At 37.3% G+C, this 23,132-nt stretch overlaps 1 protein-coding gene across 2 annotated transcripts; it reads left to right on the top strand.

Annotated features, from left to right (window-relative positions):
- Positions 1-5: 5 nt before the first annotated feature.
- Positions 6-21,716, top strand: LOC117372068 (sorting nexin-1-like). 2 transcript variants are annotated; one of them, XM_033967798.2, is made up of 15 exons: positions 6-291; positions 4,926-5,829; positions 7,116-7,246; positions 7,971-8,040; positions 8,455-8,498; positions 9,700-9,841; positions 10,385-10,463; positions 10,930-11,005; positions 12,412-12,525; positions 13,100-13,193; positions 13,809-14,014; positions 14,903-15,046; positions 16,019-16,099; positions 16,189-16,260; positions 17,237-21,716. In XM_033967798.2, exons 1-15 carry the CDS (start codon positions 142-144, stop codon positions 17,285-17,287), a joined length of 2,358 nt encoding a protein of 785 aa, XP_033823689.1. In that variant the 5' UTR covers positions 6-141; the 3' UTR covers positions 17,288-21,716. The 2 variants fall into 2 exon arrangements, with proteins under 2 accessions (XP_033823689.1, XP_033823690.1); XM_033967799.2 differs by lacking the exons at positions 6-291; positions 4,926-5,829; positions 7,116-7,246 and having other exon boundaries at positions 7,941-8,040.
- Positions 21,717-23,132: the final 1,416 nt, after the last annotated feature.

The raw sequence follows: 23,132 nt of genomic DNA, 5'->3' as shown, positions 1-23,132 counted from the left end.
TGCACTTGAGGAATTATCTTGAGATTGCTAAAGTAAATCCAAAGACGCGCGTGTAGCTGTGTGTGTTTGACTGAAGGGAAGCAGAGACAGAGGGAGAGGGATTGAGTTGCCTCCTCTCTTCTTTAAAAAGATTTGCGAAAGATGGCGACTAGCTCCGAGCGCAGTCCTCCTCCTTTTCCAGAGTCAGAGGACCAGGATATTTTGCTGGACACCGAGGACGTGGGACAACAACAGCGGGACAGTGACTACGGAGATGAGGACGAGGAGGACGAGCTGTTCATGAGCACCATCGTGAGTGCCACTGCATTTTACGCCACGCTAAGTAGTGATACCAAACCATTTAGAGCTCATTTATGTCAACAAAGCTAAAAGTTTGCACAATCTCTGCGTTTTAGCCTCCTCTTGTTGCATTTGCACAACAATCTCACCTGTCTATTGCTGTGATTAGCTGCTGTTTATTTTTCACGTGCTAATAAAAGTTGAAGTTTGTGGCTGTAACTTCTGCAATAATCAAACGGCTATGCTCAAACTACTACAGCACAAATCTTAATGTTTACTAAAAGCCTAGTTTTGCAGCTGTAATGTTAGATAATAGACCTAGAAAACACGTCACAACAATGTCTAAAACTTTCACTCGTCCGACCTAATTTTGACTGCACCCCATTCTAGTGTCTATAAACGTTTATTTTAGCTTTGAATTGGGGGGAAAATATATGTTTGCGAAGTATAAAATGTAATATATGTTGTTGTAATTGATTTAAACAAAAGGAAAGTTGCCTAAAATCGTGATTATTTGGCAGTTTTAAGTGTTTTGTGACTGGGCAGTGACCTGGCCCCTGTTGTCATGTGAGTGGGTTCTGATCACGTGGTCAGAACCCGGATGTTTATCCTCAGGCAAAGTTCACACAGGAAAGATTGGGAATTTGCTGCCTTTGATTTTTTTCCCCCTCTTGGAATGAACTCAATTGAGCATGGAAACGTTTACTCAGCATTTTTGTAAACTTCACAACTATAGAGCTGACTACAGTAATGTGTAGAGTCTGTAGTTTGTCATAAGATGCAACAGTTGGTCAGGAATTGTTCAGTACTATACTACATGCATTTTAGAGTTGTCACAATTATAAAAGATCAGATACTAATCACTACTAAAACTGGCATAATTTGAGCCGGAACTGTTTTAGTGTTATTTTGAGCTTCATCAGAACAAGAACAATACCTCATAATGAAAGTGTTATTATTTTGTGTTGAAATTGACATTCTATTACTAAAAAAGTAGCACGTTTTATTTTCATTGTGGTATTGAAAACAGTATAGAGTATTGGGTCTATTCCTTAGTATCAATATTGAGTTCGAAATTTTAGAATCGTGATAAGACTAATGCACTTTATATATGATATTGTAGCATTCTGGTGTAAGGAAACACGCCAAATTTGGTTGTTTATCTTCTGAACACAAGGGCTACTGTAGGCCGTAACCCATGCCAGTCTGAGCTCACTAGAGCCAGTCTCCAAAACAGACCAGAAACTGACCAATAGAACCTCACATCAACTTGTCAGCATAACAACTAAGAGTCACAAAAGCAGTTACATTAACAACACATAAACAGTTACAAGAACAACAGAAAGTATCAACTTTGAGGTAAACACAAAATATCAGATCATTACAATATGTTTTTTCACTCGAACAGCCAGCTGCATTGCAAAAGAAATTGGTGTCAGCTGGACAAACGTTTTAGAAATGTTCCATAGTATGCCATTAAACTTGTCTATCTTGCATTTATTTAATTACAGGTGTGTTTATTGTTTAAAAACACCCTGAAAAACATGCATTCTTACTTTGTGCAGGGTCACCTCTCTGCAGATCTGGCCTGTAATGTGGCCTGGTGGCATTGCATGCTTGTTTAGATATGTTTAATGCCATACTGGAACATTCTGTCAGAAAAGTTAATTAGTGCATCTTCAACACAAAACTAGTAAAATTTCAATTAAAACGACCCAAGCTGAACATTGAGAAATATAAAGTGGATTTAACAAATCATAGTAAAGTGTGAACTCTCAGAGGAAGCAGAAAGTTTAGTGTTAAAATTGTATTAAAAATATATAGGACTGTGGGCCTATATATTTAGATTGTAAGGATTTACGTGGGACAACAGCAGAAAGGAGAAGTGAATGAGTTAGCTGATGATTTGGTATTTTTTCGTATTTATATGTAAAAAGGCAGGTTAAACTCATAATTTACAAGTTTAATCTGTCTTTATATAAATACACAGTTTTTCTGCATAAGCAAAACTCCTGTCCCATGCAGGTGTAGTCTTGGAAGTGCAGTTTGAATCAGATACATAGAAATACATAACAGCTTTGAGAGCTTTTGCCGCGCCCCCTTTTTAGTCGACTAATCGATCGGCAGCACATGTCTTTAGTCCAATGGGGCCTTCCTAAATCGATTACAGCCCTAAAAGTATAACGTAAGCTCTAAAATATTGTGAAATGATTTTTGCTCTCTCACCAACCTCAAACTCGACCCAGCTCTGAGGTAAACGGATTAGGCTGCTGAAATTTCTCTTGATTTAATTGTGGTGAACAAACAGTAGTCAGGAGATAAGACTGGACTTTAACTACTTTGCTGCCGAGTGAGTGACACTAATAAAAGGTAAATCTAGTGGGAGAGAGTCATTTTTGTTTACATTGTTGTAGGGCTGTCTGATACATATCAAAAATTTTATACTAATTGAGACTAAAACTAGTATCTAAACTAGATACTCATTTGAGCAGGCTTTTCTGAATAGAATAATCTTGAACTGTATCAGAACAAGTATAAGACACACAGACTAGGATACACCCATGGACCACTATGGAACCTACTGGACACTGAGGGATTACACAGATATAAGGAAACATGGCAATAGAAAATACAGTACTACCATTTAATGTTGAAAATCATCATTTTCAGCACAAAATAATAGTATTCACCATGTGGTCTTATACTAGTTCTGGTAAATCACAAGAATATTATAAAACTGTTTGGGAAAGGTCAGTTTTTTAGTATTGATATTTGTTCAAATAAGTATCTAATTTTGATAGTAGTTTTAACTTCAAATACTATCTGATGTTTTTGACAGCCCTACTCTTTTCATGCTATTTCAAATGTAAACCAGAGTATTTCTATAGCGTTTGACTGTAAGTTGAAGCTTTCTGAAGAATCTTATAATGATTTCACAACACCATTAGTCAATTTAGAGTTTTGAAACTTCCAGTCTAAAGCTCCAGTGCAGACCGAAGGATGTGATGCATCTAAATTATGTAACAGATGTAACTGCTGACCTAAGTACGTTTCTTTCTAAATGGTTTAAAGCAGCAAAGATGCTCACTCTACTAGCTAAACAGAAAGGGTTGCATGGGGAAGGGCATCTGGTATAACTGGTATAATTGGTAGTTTTCAGATTTTAGAACTTGATGATGTCATACTTCCAGATGGGGAGGGACTAGACCCAAGATCTCACTGTATCACAACAAGTCTGCAACAATAATCATTTTAGCTGCCCCCCATCTGTTTTAGATATTATTGTAACACTAAAGATTTTTAAGGATTAAGATTTGTCTGTCAAATATGTTCGATTGTGGATGCATTTGTATTTTTAGCACAAAATATCCAAAAGGAGAATCCACAAATGTTTAACCTTGTTTAACCTGATTTGTATTTGTGATCTTGCACTTGCTACAAAACAACAACTAAAATGTATGTATTATGCTAGAGATGCATGACTCTAGGGCACGGATACAAGATTGTGAACACATGTGGAAAATGTCCTTGTGAGATAAATTCTTCATGTGTTTACGTTTAAAAAGGGAGGAAAAAAAAGTTTACGCACTGGTTTGTTATGTTTTGAGAAGCTGTAGTTCAAAAAAGCAGTGACAACCATAAAGTCACAATTATTAATTAGGCCTGTCATGATAATTACTATATTGACTTATCGTTTAGTATATAACACCTGGAACAATATACTTTGGGGCTCTATTTATCATGTGTACAGTTTCTTTGCAATAGTGGTGAGATTTTAGTTACTTAAGTTGTAATAGGATAAGATTTGAGCTGTAGAGGGTTGAATTATTGGTTCATTCTGCTGTTTATTTGTTGGAGCTCATGTCTTTTAGCGATACTGTCTATTTAAAAAAGCGATAGTCCTGCCTTATTGTTATTGTCACAGAGAAATAAAATTGTTTCAGTTGTATCATTTATCACAGTATTTCTCTGTAGTGAAATATCATGCTTCAAAATTTGTTATTGTAACAAGTCTACGATATATTGAGGCGATATTTGGACTTTTTAGCGTATCGGCTATCGGCCTAAAATTTCCGACACAGGCTGATTATTTGTATTTTGTTTTTAGTCAATCTGCTGCCTAGAACATGCACACAAAACTTTATATTAACACTTTAATACGAAGAGATAACTGCACTAAATGTGGTACACAGCTCTCTTATAGGTTTGTGGTAAAAAAGGAGCTATGCGTGAGTTTGAAGTAAATTTAGATTTTTTTACTCAAATTATGTAATCAAAATTGGCCCTATAAATTATCCTAAGAATATCGACAGAGCTTATTGGCCATGGGTTGATCTGGATTCTAAATAATCATTATCGGCCATGAAAAAACAACAACAGTGAAAATCTTTTCTTTTGCTCGAGACCAATCAGCTGTGTGGTAACTAATAACCTCAAGGTTGATAAATTGATAACATTTTGCTGAATTTGATCTTAAATGTATTTTTGGAACAAAAACAACCACGATATGGACATTAGTTAGCACATAGCTAGCTGGTTAGCCTCTGTTGTGCCTTTAAACTCTTATATTAAATTTTTTTCTATGGCAAAAATGAATAGGAAACTTACTTGCGTAACCAGTACTCTTTTCTCTCTCTATTTTTCAGAGTGACCCACCAGACACTGACACCACACCTGCAGCAACCAGCCAAAACACTGACCCCTCTTTGGAGTCCCCCATAGACCCCCTCATCGACCCCCTCATCGACCCTGTTAGCGACCCTGCTAGCGAACCATCCGACAGCAAACCCATGGCAGAGGTCTTGAGCGAACCATCGGACGATTTTGAAGACCTATCCAACACAGAATCCGACAGCCCAGACGACCCTGTACCTGATCCCAAAAACGACACAACTGAAGATTTTTTCGATCTTTTGGGAAGCGAAAATGACATGAAGGAAGATGTAGCGCAGATTGTAGATTTGAAAGTTGAGTCTGCTCCGGAGGAGACGATCAAAGTTACTGAGAAAACCGATAAAGAACCAGAGAAAGAAACTGCGCCTCCTCTTGTTGACGTTACCCTTGATTTGTTAGTGACTGAGACACAACCAGAACCCCCAAAATTAGCAGATCCGTTATTCGATCTTGAAAGTGACCCTGCTCCAATACTTGAAACAAAAAAAATAAATCCACCCGTTGTTGATATTTTTGCAGATGACGATGAAGAGGGTAGTGATCTCTTTGCAGATCCCAAACTTTCCAAACCTTCTAAGCCAAATCCGAAAAGTTTATTTGAAGAAGATGATTACTTCTTCTCAGAGCCTTTGGGGGCCACAGCTAAGAAACCAGCACCCGTCACAGTAACAGCCAGTAACGCAGCGAGTGTGCTGGAACCGAAACCGATCGTAACTAAAGCAGAAGTTGAGGTGAGGAGTAAAGGGGCGGTTTTAACAGAGCCTGAGGATCTTTTCACTGAAGAGGCAGTGGAGACAGCTCCAGTCTCAAAGATGCAGAGTGGAGCTGTGTCTAAAACCAATGGACTACATGAAGAGGAGTCAGATATATTTGCAGGTACAGACATTATTTGGGAGGTGTTTGAAGTGTTTGAAGTGTTTAAAGTTATGTTAGGTGCACTAGAAATGTTTGGGTGATTAGACAAGAACAGTATGTCCATTGAGGTTCATCTGGCCTTCTGTTAATTTATTTTAAAAGATAATTTTTTCAGTTTGTTTTTTTTCTTTTGTTGTGTATGTATTTTATTTTGAACAGGGCAGACATGAAGATAAGTGTAAGTGCTCTTATTGAGTTCCCCTGTGTAAATAAAGCGAAATAAAGACAGACTCAGGTTTAGGTGAAGTATTTACCTAGAGATTTGAAGCTACTATTATATGAAATGTATTTATTTTGCAGTCTTAGTATTATTATAATACACTTGGCATATGAATGGTGCCTAATGCATGTATAGGCCTAACATAATTTGAAGCATGATATATTGCTCCAGAGAGATATTGTGATAAAACATAATATTGAAACTACATTATGCCACTGACTCAAAAATAATGCAAGATAAAGCCAGGAAACCATTTTTTAAAGAGACAATAGCGTTAAAAGGCCTGAGCTGCAACAAATAAACAGCAGAATGAAGCATTAGGATTAGCCATAAAAGTCACTCATTCAACCTTATACAACAAAAATATCCAAAATCTCTGCACTATTGCAAAGAAACTGTACATGATAAATATTAAGCCTCGAAATAGACTGTTCCAGCATTTATATACTGAACGATAAGCCAGTTTAGCATCAGAAATATAAAAGGTCTTCAGTCAGTGTAGTTGAAGATTTACACTTCAGTTCTGGCTTATTTTGTAATTTTCTTTTCCATGATGAGTCACAATTAAAAGAGCTTGAATTCATAAGTCCACGTTAAGCTGGAAACTGGGTAATAAGTCTTTTTTTCTGAGCTACATTTTATAATTACAGTATGAATCATTACATTTTATAGCCCTTGAAATACAAAATCATATTGTGTGATGGCGCTGAATGAAATATCCAACTGACGAGCATAGCGATTGTGATTAGATTTATGAAGTATGTTTTAATTATAGGATTCTGTTCAAAGTTTTTGTCAATCTGTCTGGATGCGTTTAAAATGCGAAACATGAACTGAAACAAGAATCACATTTCAGAACATGTTTGTACAGAGGTAAACTAGAGGGTTAGCAGTTTTTATGCATAAGACTGGGGGTTTTATTGTTTGTGGAGGAAATTCTGGCACTTGAAAAATTGCTGCCCTCTTAGATGACATTTTTCCACTTTCTCTTGAGCTTAATATTGGTTGTTCCTGTTTTTTCTGTCAGAAGCCACAGTGGAGCTTTCTCTAGACAGTCCCCGAAATGAGAGAAAGAGAGAGACACCCAAACCCTCTGCTCCATCCTCTCTGTCTGCAGCCGCCAGCCTCACCAAGCCCACACCTGCTGCTCTGGAGGAGGTACTGCACTCACATCTGAAATTACGCTATTACACTTAATGAAAAAATGCTTTAAAGGTGGTCATCTGGATAATGTTTTTGAATAATGTTTTGGCTGTGTGTAAGCATAGCCTCTTGGTAGTGATACACAGCTGTTGTCTCCACACAGTGCTTCATAATACAATAACATTACACATCTGTGTCCAAATCAACCACATTAACTTCACTGGTAAATCCACATTAGCTTTAACAAACTCATGTTTAAGCACACACACATATGAGCACTACCCTCCAGTCAGAAAACTGTGACACATACGGCAGACACTTAAAGTCAAAGTATTGCCATCGTTATCAAAACAGAAAAAGATGGATCGGTGCTTCCTGAATAAAAATCTCCGTTTTATGACAGAAAGTCCAAACACAGGAAAATAAAATGGGTTTTTGGAAATATCTGGGTATGTGTAGCCAGAGCCTAGACAAGGGGCTCCTCCACTTCTAATCCCTCAGACCAACACTTTCAGATTAAAAATGACTTCTGGGTGGTGGCTGAAACCATTTCAAAAACATTGTCCACTTTTTGAAACCTTTACTCCCACTTTACTCCCATGAACCACTCCTGGTTCAGTGGGGTTACATTACAGGGACTAGTGTGCTTCAGTTTAGTTTTACTAGAAAGTTACTCATTGATAAAAGGAAGGCGCGTGTTACTAAAAACATGGCATCAGCAGTTTTGTCTCTGTTGCAGTTGGAAGAAGAGGAAGAAGAAGACGACAAATTTGACATTCAAGTTTCAGTGAAAGAACCTGAGAAAATAGGCAAGTGGTTTTAAAGCTGCACTATGTCACTTTTCTAGTGAAGGGTCTGCTACTTGCTTCTTTCCAAGATCATTGTTACTGCTTTACCTTGTGTGTTTCACAGTATGGCACTAAACTGACCTATCCCATGGTAACAAGCCAAATTACGGAACTGTGGAGAGGCAATGCTGCTCACACTATGAATGCATTGTTTCTTTTGTTACATTTGAGCAATAAAAACACTTGTTTAAGTAGAAGATGGATAGGTTTAATGCCACATTGTGGTACATTCAAGGCAAAGCAATAACATCTCCATGGGGACAAGCAGGTACAGACACTCCATACATAGTGCACCTTTAATATGGTAATTTGATTAGGATTGTGTGTGGAGGATGTTGACTTTCTTTTTCACAGTGATTTTCTCTTTTTCTTTAGGTGATGGAATGAATGCTTACATGGCCTACAAAGTTTTCACACAGGTAACAGTAGTTATGATGTTAGATGTTATTTAATGGTTACTTAAAGTGCATACGACAGATAAGACCACACACGTCACTCAAACAAAGTACATTATATATAAAAGCATAATTATATTTAAAGGGCCCGTATTTTTTCTGATATGTTCTAATGTTTCTTCATCAAAAACATACCTTGAGTTGTGTTTTATTTCATTCACACATGTTTAACACACAAACCCTGCATATTCAGTCCTAGTTCTTCTTTCAAACATAAAACACTTTGTGATGTCATGTGGTAGTACAGGAAGTGCTCCACTGTGCTTTTAAACTCCATACACCTTCACTAGAATCAGTAAGATGATTTCAGCTCTGGATTTGCCCATCTCTACTGAACAAAAGGTAAAAGGAGCTGTAAACCCGAAAACTACCACTCATGACATCACAAGGTGGAACAGAGCATTTTGAGCTTTGAAGATGTAGACAGACTAATAATAAAGTGTTACTCAAACATGTGTAAATGAAACAAAACACAACTCCAGGTATGTTTTTGAAGCGGCAACGACATTGTAACATTCTAAAAGTCAATTTTGTGTAATATAGGACCTTTAAGATTTGGCAAAAAATCTTCTAGCCTAGTTTTAGGTAAAGTTTTAATTTTGGTTAAGGTTATTTAACTTCTTGACTGAGCTTGAGGGGCAATGACATAAGTAGAGGTATTTCCATAACTGTTACCTAGCAACCACAATGTTAACAAGGGCTAAAACATGTCTACATTTCACAATAGTTATGATTAAACTAATAAAAATGAATGAGAACACCTTTATTTTGTTAAATGAAGGTTTAAAGTGCCAGAGAAATGCCTTCTTTGCACATAAATTGTCCCTTGTTGTTGACAACAAGGTACAGGTATTCTGTTTTAGTAGGAAAAAAAAGGAAGTAGCGCTGGGTTCTAACTGCAACTTAACTGACGTACAACTAGAATAAATATTTACCACAGGTACTATCCCACCAAACCAAGTAGTAATTTAACATAACATTAAAACCTGTCGTATGCACTTTAACTGATGAGACTGTGGTAGACCAGTTGTTCTCAATTCTTCATTCTCGAGAGTTTACTTATATAGTTATAAGAAGCCCATCTGAACGTCTTTGTGCTGAGTGACACTTAGCAGTATATTTATAATTCTTTCAGTTTCTAAAGCAATTATAATTTCTTTTGCAGACCACACTGGCTATGTTCCGTAGTCCAACCCTCACAGTGAGACGACGATACAGTGACTTTCTGGGGCTCTACGAAAAACTGTCAGAGAAACATGGTCCAAACGGATACATAGTTCCACCTCCGCCAGAGAAAAACCTGTTGGGTATGTTCAGTACTGCAGTCTAATTAGATGGTTAGCATTCAAGTCACATGGGAGCTTTCTAAAATCTCTAGTTTAAACAGAGCTGGAGACAGGTCAGAAAGGTGCAATTTAACTGACAGACTGCAGATGTGTGGACCTGATTTATGGTTAATATCTCTGTGATTACTGGGTCTAGTCACATAAAAAAAAAAAACTGGCACAGAGTTCACCATCTTGCCAATTAATGCACAAATTATTCTTTTACAATAGTTTCAGAAAATGGTGCCATTATTCAACCCCAAAGATGTGATTGTTGTGAGATGAAAGGACTTCAAACCATAAGATTAATATGGCAAGTTTGTAAAGCCAATCCCAAACTGATAAAGGGAAGGTTCAGCATTTTTGAATCATAAGTTTGGAGATTTCTTTCAAAAACAATGCATCTAGTTATATAGGCCCCTCCCCTCCATCTAATATTATGGCATCAAATTCTAAAACTTGAACGCAACCTATTATAGCAATGATAATGATAAATATGTGAGACTGTGTTTTGTTGTTTCTTAGGGATGACCAAAGTGAAGGTGGGAAAGGAGGACTCTTCATCTGCAGACTTTCTGGAGAGGAGGAGAGGGGCTTTGGAAAGGTAAGAAATTATTATTAAGGTCATATCTATCTGGCAGGTGTGAGTGGACTTGCCTACATTTTTTTTCTAAGCATTTCTTTCCCTAGTACAGCTATATTTATTTTAAAAGCAGCTCTTGGAGTCAAAATGAGACCACTATGTCCTGTCTGCATAGAATTTATAAAGCATTTTTTATCTTCCACAAACCAAAAGTAAGGCAGGTGCACTGTTGGCATGCTAGTTGTTGATATCAATGTCTTAGCATTATCATGATGGTAAAACTTTTCTCTGGGGAAAAACCCTTATAAACTCTTTGCGGTGAATAATTAGGATGTTCAGAATGCATAAGGTAAGTGAGGAATAACTTTGGACCACTGTAAACCATTTAAAATTCACTTGCTCTGTTTGTCACATTTTTAGGACAGTAAAAATTAGGTACAGTGTTTTTATCATTATTCAGTCTAAAACTATTGTATGACTTTTACAGGTACTTGCAGAGAGTGGTCAATCACCCCACACTTCTCCAAGACCCTGATGTCCGAGAGTTTCTGGAGAGAGAAGAGGTGCGTGGTACAGTTTATGTCCAAGCAGGATGACTTCCAGCGATATCTCTTGAACTTTATCTGGGTCAAATTGGGGAAAAAAATCTCATTCACAAGCCTTTCACCATCTAAACTAAACAGAGCCTAAACTAGGATCAAAACATGTCTGAAACAATTATTAAGATTCAGTGATAATGGTTAGTTACAGTCTTGGTTTTGTTGCTTAGGGAATGGGTGTGTTTTATAGACTTGTGTCCATACAAATTAAACCAACAAAATTGTATTTACTGCTCAGCTCTCAGCCAGATGGAGACAGTTCATTTGTGCTAATTAGATATTTCCCTTATGCTCTCCTCTGGTAACGCCTGGTTTATTATGTGTGCGTGTGTGTGTGTGAGAGAGACAGATATTCATGACATTGTGGGGACTAAAATCCATATACACACTCACATGGTTCATTTATGGGGATAAAAATCTAGTCCCCATGACAGAAATCCTTGGCTACTAGATTATCAACATGATTTAAAGTTCAGATATGGGATTGATAAATCTTTTAAATTTCAAAAAACACATTGATGAGCTGGTTAAAGAAATTATCCAAAATTGTTGGCCTACTGTTTAAAATAAAACATGTACTTCCATCAGAAGCACTGCTGACACTGTATAGATCCTTGTTTGAGACGCACCTGAATTATTGCAATGTGATATGGTGGAACACCTATCCCACTTACACTGCTAAACTTCAGATATTCCAAAAAAAAAAGCCATAAGACCGATCACCTGGTCCTTGTCAAACTCCCCAACAAATCCACTCTTCCACACTGTGTGTGTGGCAGGCAAAAGAAAAACTTGCCAAGCCATCATGGGTGTTTCGCACAGGGTCAACCGGGAATAGGTTATAGCGATATACACTTCCATATGTAGCATGTAAATGCAGAATTGTAGATGAGTATGTTGATACGTGTGTGTATGTATGTGTTTTACTAAACTTTGACCATTGTGAAAAGTAAAATTGAATTGATAAAATAGGTTAAGTAGGAGGGGGTGTTCAACTTTTCAGCTTTCTACTATAATGTTCCCTCTTCAAAAACATGACTGAAGAGGTCTAAGATTTCATTCATGCATGTTTTGGTAATTTCACGAGGTTATATTTGAACCCTCCTTATAGTTAGCATTTTTTCTTAAACATACAAAAGTATAAAACAAGTCAATGCACTAAAACTTCACAAATTTGACTCGATGTGCAGTAGTTTCATTAGCAGGATGCACGCAGATTGTGTTGTGATAGCGCTCTGAAGATGGAGTGACTTAGCGCAGTGAGCAAGGGGAGGAGAGACTTTTTCAAAATGATAAAACGTAACAGGGTGATCTAAATATGTTATGTGTTAAGAATGAATACCCCATCATGTAATATTTTGTGTCTGCAGTTGCCACGGGCAGTGAACACACAGGCTCTGAGTGGGGCTGGTTTCCTGAAGATGATCAACAGAGCCACAGACGCCGTCAGTAAAATGACCATCAAAATGAATGAGTCCGATGTGGTGAGTGACGGTTTCCCATCTTATACACAGGGATCTGCATTTCAAGCAAATACATGTTCTGCTCCACAACAGTAGTGTCCTGTAGTGCCTTGTAAATCATCATCCTCATTTACCTTATCCATTCTGAGCATCCTAGTTATTATAGAGCAGAGTTTACCATGATGGTAAAGTTGGGAACAATAGCATGCTAACCAAACACTTTCTGATTATCAGGCAACAAAGCGCTTTATAATGAGATGCAGACAGTACAAGAGCTGCTTATACAATACATCTGTACTGAGGCCAGGCCAGAAAAATTGTGTTCAGAACCTTAAGAATTTAAGCATTATTTAAATAAGAAAGTGAGTTATCAAAATCAAGAAGATAACAGTTAGTTCATAGTTCTGATATCTTGAACTTCTATGACTGGAAACATTGACCCATATCTAATAATTAATAATGTAGAAGTATATGGTTTTACTAAGCAAGTGGTTCTTTGCTTCATTTGAAAAAAAAAAGGATAGTAAGTAGATAACTATTCACATCATTTTACATGTGTTTAAAAGGTGAAGTCATTTCTGTTTTGTCTTGGCAGTGGTTTGAGGACAAGCTCCAGGAGGTGGAGTCAGCCGACCAGCAGTTCAGGAAGCTGCACGCTCTGGTCGAATCTCTGGTGCTTCACAGAAAAGGTCACTTTAAACTGTGATATTCAATTACCTTTTCACTCAAGAAGGTTTTATTTTTGTCTAATGTGATGCAGAGTGGTGTTGTGAGCCATTTTACCACTAGAGGTCACCAAACTCAACAATCACAGATCCAAGTCCAGGGCACAGTTGCTCAGTTGGTGTCTGATTCACTGTTCCGAGGGCTGGCAGTTCAAATCTTGCTCTTGACAATAAAATAAAATAAATTATTAACTTACACTAAAAAACCCAATGCCATATAACTAAATCAAGCACTCTCGCCTCACAGCTAGAAGGTTCAGGGTTCGACTCCCGGGCCTTTCTGTGTGAAGTTTCTCCCTGTGTCTCCCATCAACCCAAAACATGCACTATAGATCAACTCCTCCAGTTAAGGTGGTTCTGACCAAGACTAGCACAAAATCTAGAGCTGGCCCCACTGCTCCTGACAGGTTTAACCCAAAGGCACTGCAGGATGGGTCAAATGCAAAGGACACATTTCACTATGGAGACAACGCTGACACGTGATCCATAGCTTTTCTGAGAAACTCAATTTAAAATTTTTAGCAATTTATGTTCTCATTTTTAAATCTCATGTCTGTACTGTATCTGTATTTTGTCCAGAGCTGTCCACAAACACAGCAAGTTTTGCAAAGAGTGCTGCGATGCTGGGCAGTGCAGAAGACAACACGGCTCTATCCCGGGCACTGTCTCAGCTCTCGGAGGTCGAGGACAAGATGGAGCAGCTGCACCAGGAGCAGGCTGCTAACGACGCCTTTGGGCTCGCAGAACACATCGCAGACTTCATCAGACTGCTGGGGGCTGTCAGGGTAAGGCAGAACAAGGAAGGACACTGAACTGTTATAGACAAGGACAAGGACAACTGTTATAGACAAGGACAAGGCCAGTGTATTTGTAAACCACAATTTACTTTAAAAGAGAAGAGTGCAGAATAAAACCCTTTCAGTCACATGCACAGCTAAACAGAACCGTTTTGAGCCTGGATTTAAACATTGTCAAAGTAGAGGCCTGTCTCACATCTTCAGGAAGACTTTTTCCAGGTTTTAGCTTCATAAAACTGAAACACTGATATCCCATGTTTAGTCCTGACTCTGGGCCCCAGCAGGAGGCCGGCCCCTGAGGGGATCTCTCCACGGATCTGACTTGTAACTTGGCCTGGTGACGCCACCTGGTTTTCTCCATAGAGATAGATCATTTAAATGTCATTCTGTGGTGGAACATTACAGGCAGTAACATCTCCATGGAGACAAGCAAAGGGCAGAGACTCCTCCAGAAAAGTTACAAGTCAGGTCTGTGGAGAGACAAGCCCCTCAGAGCAAGGGGGCATTTTTTATTATTTTTCTGTAATGAAGTAAAGGCCTTTTATTATAGTCTGCCGAAATCTTACATAGTGTCCAGTGAGTGACTTGTACTTTAGATTATGTTGATTGTTTCTGTGTCGATCTTTATAAAACCACCAGATACTGAGAACTAAATGATGATTCTGGTGAACAATAGGAACTAGCAACAATGGGTCGTATTTAATTTTATTACGGTACATTTTTTGCTTTGTTTTTTTTATTCTAATATGCGAGGTAGTGTATCTGAGTAATTTGCCTTGTGGATCAGTTAAGTTGTTTAAATTCATGAGATGTTTATAATCTTCAGGTCTGATTAGTAGTTTGATGTAAATGTGTTCCTGTTTCTGTGGGGGTCAGGGGTCGTTCGATCACCGCATGAAGGCTTGGCAGCGCTGGCAGGACGCTCAGTCGATGCTGCAGAAGAAGAGAGAGGCAGAGGCCAAACTGCTTTGGGCCAATAAACCCGACAAACTGCAGCTCGCCAAAGAGGAGATCGCAGAGGTAACACAACAAACATATAACATGACGTGTAACATAAAGGCACAGTCCCGCATATTAAAAATGTGAAAAACAGAACTAGTTAATTTTAAACAGTTCGCAATGGACCAAAGTTATTCCTCACTTACCTTATGCATTCTGAGCATCACAATTATATTATAGTTTATAAGCACTTTTCACAACTTAGACCAGTGCAGAGTTTTACCATCACAGTAAAGCTAACAATAACTATATAATAGCATGCTAACGGACACTTCCTATGTAGGCAGTAACATCTCCATGGAGATGTCATTTTACTTCCTGGTTAGACACAGACATATGTAGTTCCATAACTGTTACCTAGCAACCGTAACCTTAACTTGCCATTTATTTTCATTTGCCTAATCATAAATAACTAATCATAATAGTTTAACAAAATAAAGGTGTTGTCTAAATTACACAGTCAGAAAAATGCCCTCCTTGTGTGTAAATTGCCCCTCCATCTTGGATGGAATTGTCTGTGTTTATGGCATAGGTAGAGGGATTCTTGAGCTGGGCACTTCCTAGTTTATTGCCAGGCTTTTGTTTATTAAAAGTATTTATCTGAACTACTGCACCACATTTCACTAATACTGACTTTTTTTTACTTGCATCTAAACTAGAAGTGCAATGCTCTGAACTTTTGAACTCTTTACAGTCTCAAAGTGAGTTATTTTGCTGTAGACAGGAAACAGTTGACACGAGGTGTTGACGCTCGCAACATAACTTGTGGTGTGTGGTCTCTGCTATATCCTGCTGCAGTCTTTACACTCTGAGATTCTCGTTTCTGTGGCCTGCACTTTTTGTTGCACATTTAAATATCCAAAACTGAAAAATCCTGGAGTGAGTGTTGGAATATTGTTTTTAAAATTTAAATCTAAATTAATTTTAGATACATATTTTTTCTGATTAGTTGTGTAATAAACATTTCCTGGAGTAACTGTGTTTTCTTTTCAGTGGGAGGCCAAAGTTACACAGTATGAGAGAGACTTTGAGCGAGTATCAGCCACTGTGCGCAAAGAAGTCCTGCACTTTGAGGTACAAATATTTAAAATGTTTCTGAATCATTTGAATTCAACTGAATATTTTGTTGGTTACACTTCTGTTTGTGTGTTTGGATCTTGTAGAAAGAGAGAACGAAGAACTTTAAGAGACAAATAGTGAAATATCTGGAATCTATGCTTCGGTCACAGCAACAGGTGAGTGGCTCATTGTTGAAGAAAGTAATGTATGGTTCAGAGACAGTGATTGTTTGTTATAGTTTGGTGTTTTTGGTGTTTTGGTCAAGTTGATTATCCAATCAGGACGCAGGATGAGCCTCGCATGAGTCTCACATGAGTCTCTCATTTGGTTTGCCAGTTTCAAAGCTGAAATCCAGTTGGTTTAAACCAGTGGTTCTCAAATAGTGGGGCCAGGGGGGCGCGGTGAGATGCCGTGGGGGGCGCGTATGACTCCGCGTATGACACTGTAGTACTGTACGCGCTGTATGCAGCGCGTGCACAGCAAGGGGGGGGCATGATAGAAAATAATTGAGAAGCACTGGTTTAAACCTATAATGACTCTCTCTGATCTGAATGGTCTCTACCTAAACCCCAGAACCTGCAGCTAATCATGACTCAGTGCTAGTGCAGCCTCTGCAGCTCATTGAGTGAATTCTGGAGGTCCTGAGGTTTCACATGAGCTGTGGCCTGTCCATATTCACCTTATTCTGGAAGTTTCCATGAGCGCTCATGATTTGAGTCTACGGAGCCATTTTAAAGCCTCTAGAGAATCGGTGGAGTGCTGACTTGTTGGTCACAAATTGGAAGTTGGAAGTTTACACAAATGCACCTGTATATCAGATTTTTGAGGCAAAACTTTTCCCTAATTCTTTGGTTAAGAGGGAATCCCATTCATTTAGACAGAGGTGCCGCCACAAAGACTGTGCAGTTTGAAGCATTTAGAGGAAATAGTGGGGTGAGACTAACAAAAGCTTGTATGTGTCTCTATCTGCAGGTTTAGGCTCTGGCAACACAGGTTCAGTTGTGATTGTAGTAATTTTTTTAAAACGCTTAAAACTCTCAGTTCCTTTAATATATACAATATATACACATTTTGCATCATACTGTGCAGTTCTAGTGTGTACATTTTCTCTTGCATGCCGTACTAAAGTTTAATTTCTTTGTTTGTTTGCAGCTGATAAAGTACTGGGAGGCGTTCTTACCTGAAGCTAAAGCGATCGCCTGATGTCTCAGTCCGGCCACTGCAGGCTGCCTTTTTCTTATACACTTTACCTCTTTGCCTTTAAAACCAAGGATCGAACGAATTGTAGAAAGGGAGATTCAAACCAGTTTTTTTAATCACCTTTAACCTATAGTAGCTCTCTATTGTATTATGAATTGTATATTGTCATTTAATCTTTCACAAATATTTTCTTATTAGATAAAAAATACATATACAATGGACATATACAAGAAGTAGTCTGATGATTCATTTTGATTTGTAAACTTAAAGTGGACTGTGTAAATTTTCTTGTGGTGGATCCGCTACTTGTTTTATGCCTTGTTCACAGTGATGTTGTTGCATTGCCTAGAAAGTGTCACAGTATGGTATTTTACCTTATCAATCTCCATGGAAACAAGCAGGCCAATTTACACCAGATCTCACTGTAAGAATGCATTTTTAAGGTATTTTTTCTCTATAAAAACACTCATAATTGAACAACTGTAAGAGAGACTTTTAAGAGAGACCTTTAAGTTTAGATGCCATAATTTGGAACATTCAAGGCAAAGCAAAAATTTCTACATTGGGATAAACTGTTGGTAGACCCTCCACCAGAAAAGTTCCACAGTGCATCTTTAAATAAAATGGGTTTGTACTTGGGTTTTGTTTTTGTTTACAGTGTCTACTCTTGTTAAAACATCGTAAAGCATTTGACCCAAGCTGAAGAAAGGTGCCAGTGTCGATCTAAAAAAACACTATAAAAGGGATAAAACAGACAAATTATCAGAACACTTCCACTTGTTTTGGAAAAAAAGTACTTAAATAAATGCCAGCCTATGATTTTCTTTGAATGTGTTAAAATGCTGTGTGGTTAAAAAGAGTGGCATTAAAAAGAGCAGCTTTTTGTCCTATAAGATCATTGTGCAATAACTATAGTCAGCCAGAAGAGGGCATAAACAGTGCATTTCTGCCTCTTTAAAGGAACTGTATGTAAGATTTTCCCAGATATAAGTAACATAATCAAATATATCTTTTACTGGTAACACTTTTAATACAGATTTATTTTTAATTACAAAAACATTGTACATGATGCCAAGTTGTTTGTTATAATTTGGTGTTTTGGTTCAAGACAATTATCCAATCAGAAAGCAGAATGAGCCTCACATGAGTCTCTCATTTTTGGTTCCCAGTTCCAGTGCTGAAATGCAGTTAGTTTAAACCTAAAATGCCTCTCTCTGATCTGAATGGCCTGCAGCCAACCCTGAATCAGTGCTAGTGCAGCCTCTGCAGCTCAGTGAGTGAATTCTGGAGATTTCTGAAGCAGAAAATCCCACACTGTTAAACTCCACAGTACAAGCCTGTTGTCCCAGTGTCAAAGATCCAGTGCGATAGACAGATCTTACCTGATATTTAGTTATTGTTTATTTCATTAATGCAGTTTACAAAAAAAATTAATAAAAAGCTTCAACTGGTCAGTGAGAGCCGGGCGATATTGTGATAAAATCAAATTGTGATCTCATCTATACTGTTTTAATGCAGCTCTATGGTCAAAAACAAACATTTTCCACCATCCACTCTTATCGGTCAGCCTCCATCTGAATGAGTGACAGGTGGATTTAACCAAGCACAGTGAAGAGTGAACTTTCAGAAAGTGCTGATGGCTTTAGTTGCTTCTTAAAGACTGTATAAAAGATACCACAAAACCATGAATTGTGATCAAATCAAAATCTGACTATAACAAAATCGTGATATGATTTTCTTGGCATATCGCCCGTCCCTGTGGTCAAAAAAATGTATTTTAGGTCAACACAAAACAGGTTAATGAAAAATTCTATTACAAAACTACGCATTTTTACTAGTTAATTAAAAAAAATAGCACAAGTTGTCCATATTATAAGAAAAATACCAAAGTAAAAATACCTAAAATAAAATTATCTTTTATTCAAGAGAGAATAAACTTCTAGGCAGTGGTGGAATGTAAAAGTAAAAGGAGAAAAGTACTGTACTTAAGTAAAGTACAGATAAAATGTATACTTAAGTAGACTTTAAAGTGTGTAATTTTTACTTTTACCTCACTACATTTGAGAGCAGGTATATTCTTCTCCACAACATTTTTGAACTGGACTGAAAAGTAAAAGTATTTTTTTATTGTCCTGCAGACCTGCAGAAAAGGCTGAGGGGTTTATTTTAACACATTCATAATTTGAGCAAACAAAAATATACAAATAACAACAGCATGTGAAGCTTTATGAGACCTCGAAATATTTGCAAATACTTTTACTTTTTAAGTACATTTATGAACAGGTACTTTAATACTTTTACTTAAGTAGATTTTTTTCATGTGATACTTTTACTTGATTTTGCTACTTAAGTAAACGTACAGACAATGAAGCAGAAAATACTCAAGTACATCTTACACCACTTATACTAGGCTCCTGTAATATTAAAAAACATGTAAAGTGTTTATTTTAATGGGTCATTGCCACTCCCATGAAGCTTATACACACTATTGTCATTCATATTGTGTGGAACCTCATGTCTACACATTTCTTCATTTAAAGGTGGACTTTTCTGGTGACGAGCCCGTTACCTGCTTGTCTCCATGGAGATGCTATTGCTCTGCCTGTAATGTTCTACAGTATTGTATTACACATATCTGTCTTGCATTTATTCAATAACAGATGTTTTCATTTACCAAATGTTACTTGTAACATGCCTGCTTTAACTATGAGGATAGACAAGTTAAATGCCATACTGTGGAACATTCCAAGAAACTCCATGGAGGCAAGTAGATGACAGACCCTCCACGTTAAAAGTTGCATAGTCCATCTTTAAATTCTTTACAATTGCTTTGGTTTTATAGGACAGTGGGGATTGTTGGTTTGGAGAGTCTATGTTTAAATGAACACTTACCCAGTGCCTTTTTAATTCAGATAGTTTTATAATGTGTCCGATCAGCATTTGGGACAATGTTGCCATGTTTTATGTTTAAGATCTTGCAATTACTGAGGTTTAAATGATTTAACAGGATGTAAACCCATTTACAGCTAATGTCTTGTTTTTGTGGAGGGGATTTTGACTTTAAAGTGCATATGACAGATTGTCATGGATTTTTAAAAATAATTATGACTTGGTTTGGTGGGATAGTGTCTGTGGTAAATATTTATCATAGTTTTACACCAATTAAGTGGCAGTTTGTACAACAATACATGAAGTATACGCAGAGTTCTAAAGTGGAGTCGCTCTACCCATGTACTCAATATGGGAAACTACGGAAAGTATTTTTTCTGGCACTTTAACTCTTCACTTAACAAATAAAGACGTCAATTATTTTTTTAGTCCAATCATAACTATTGTGAAATTAGACAAGTTTTGACCCTTGTTCACATTACGGTTGCTAGGTAACAGTTATGGAATAACCATATGTAGATATGACTTATGTCAAATCTACAGCCCGTGTCCAACCAGGAAGTAAAATGATAAACTTCTAACTAAGATCATCTAAGAATTATCAGTTAATTCGCAGAAAAGAATTGTCTAACCTCTTACCTGTCATATGCACTTTAACTTTGGCATTACCAGAATTAACAGACCAATTTGTAATCTTGAAATTTGAATGCGGCGTTGCACTTAATGACACCTAAATGTATGAAAGAAAAACATGCAAGTATAATCCGAATATATAATTTGAATGAAAATATATTTGCTTCTATAAGTCTATATTGTCAAGTTATAACAAAAAAATTATAACAATTACTAATCCTGCCAACAATGACTATAACTGTAACATTGAAATAACTGTAATAATTAGCTAAAGTTAAATAAAATACAAAAAACTGTAAGTTTACAAATTGTTTACAAAATGTATAAAAGCACACAATAAATGAAGAAAAAATATATTACATGAATCAAATTTCTCAAATTAGTTATACACAAAAATAATTATAACATTACTTAACTATGTGGACTATATAAATACACATTTCACTTTTTATTTGGTTTAAAATTTAAATACTTTGCTCTTATAATCAAAAAGTTTTTTTACACATTTTTTATATTAGAATATTTTAATTTGAGAATAATTGTTACGTTTACAGAATAAAAACCTATACTCATTATTGTTTAAGCTAGGATTGCAATGACATCATAATGAATCAAATACTTCCCAAAATGCATTGCTGTGTAGATCCAACATTATTGTGGCCAGTCTCCCATCTGAGTAATCGTATGTTTAATTTTGTACGTTTTGCACACGTAGCCCCTTGAATCACCCTTAAAATGTTGCCACTTAATTTCACCAAATCAGTTTGCACAAAGTCCTGTTGAACTGTTTGTAACTGGGCCTCAAAATGTCCGCCGTAAAAGTGCACATTGATGTCAGCAGCAGCAACATGCTCCGTGTTGTCCAGTGCTCTCAATAAATCAATAAAGTTGCACTGTTTACACTTCAAAATGGGTTGTTTTGTTGAACCAAGTTTTCTGTGTGCTGGGCCAGTACAGGCTAATCCTAATAACAAACAGTGGAAGATATTTGATTGCCTTTTTAATATATAAAATGAGGGGGAGGGGGGAGCTAACTGGAAGCACTGCTCTGTCTGAAGCTCTATTACCCAAGTTAGACTTTATGTTGAAACAAAACTCAGATTAAAGAACAGACTTGTTTGAAACTATATTTGTGCTGTTAAACAAGTCCCTCTCAAATATCGTTACAGTCACAATCTAGCTAGCGTTAGCCAAGAGTTTTTCAGTTAATCACTCTCACCTTTTTTGTTGAAAATCAAACACTGAACACACCAGGGACCACAGGCTCCTGAACATGTGCAAATCTCACCCAAAACATCTGTATTTTAATACATGTAAAATAATCCCATACTGTGGAACATTCTAATCTACACAAAGGCATCATCAACATCATCTTCTTGAGACAAACAGGTGGTGTACCCTCCTCCAGAAAGGTTACATGTTGTACATTTAACTTTATCAAGACTCAAAATGGGTTGTAACTTCACGTCTTGCTATGAGACGAGAGAACTAAGAATTTGGGCTAATGTTTCGTGCTGCTACACCAGGACTAATCCAGGACTAAACCAGGACTAAACCAGGTCTAAACCAGAAGTAAACCAAGACTAAACCAGGACTAAACCAGGTCTAAACCAGATCTAAACCAAGACGAATCCAGGTCTAAACCAGAAATAAACCAAGACTAATCGAGGACTAAACCAGGTCTAAACCAGGACTAAACCAGGTCTAAACCAGATCTAAACCAAGACTAATCCAGGTCTAAACCAGAAATAAACCAAAACTAATCCAGGACTAAACCAGGTGTAAACCAGGACTAAACCAGGTCTAAACCAGAAGTAAACCAAGACTAAACCAGGACTAAACCAGGTCTAAACCAGATCTAAACCAAGACGAATCCAGGTCTAAACCAGAAATAAACCAAGACTAATCGAGGACTAAACCAGGTCTAAACCAGGACTAAACCAGGTCTAAACCAGATCTAAACCAAGACTAATCCAGGTCTAAACCAGAAATAAACCAAAACTAATCCAGGACTAAACCAGGACTAAACCAGGTCTAAACCAGAGCTAAACCAAGACTAATCCAGGTCTAAACTAAACCAGGACTAAAACAGAAGTAAACCAAGACTAAACCAGGACTAAACCAGGTCTAAACCAGAAATAAACCAAGACTAATCCAGGACTAAACCAGAAATAAACCAAGACTTAACCAGGACTAAACCAGATCTAAACCAGGACCAAACCAGGTCTAAACTAAACCAGGACTAAACCAGAAGTAAACCAAGACTAAACCAGGACTAAACCAGATCTAAACCAAGACTAATCTAGGACTAAATCAGGACTAAACC

The sequence above is a fragment of the Periophthalmus magnuspinnatus genome, chromosome 6, assembly GCF_009829125.3.
Source record: "Periophthalmus magnuspinnatus isolate fPerMag1 chromosome 6, fPerMag1.2.pri, whole genome shotgun sequence".
Lineage (NCBI taxonomy): Eukaryota > Metazoa > Chordata > Actinopteri > Gobiiformes > Gobiidae > Periophthalmus > Periophthalmus magnuspinnatus.
This window is presented reverse-complemented; position numbering and strand designations above follow the sequence as displayed.

Excerpts from the sequence above, each read along its gene's own strand:
- LOC117372068 (XM_033967798.2), top strand. The coding sequence starts at position 142 with ATGGCGACTAGCTCCGAGCGCAGTCCTCCTCCTTTTCCAGAGTCAGAG. Across the intron at positions 11,006-12,411 it reads AGTTTCTGGAGAGAGAAGAG|TTGCCACGGGCAGTGAACAC; the intron begins GTGCGTGGTACA and ends TTGTGTCTGCAG. Across the intron at positions 12,526-13,099 it reads AAATGAATGAGTCCGATGTG|TGGTTTGAGGACAAGCTCCA; the intron begins GTGAGTGACGGT and ends TTGTCTTGGCAG.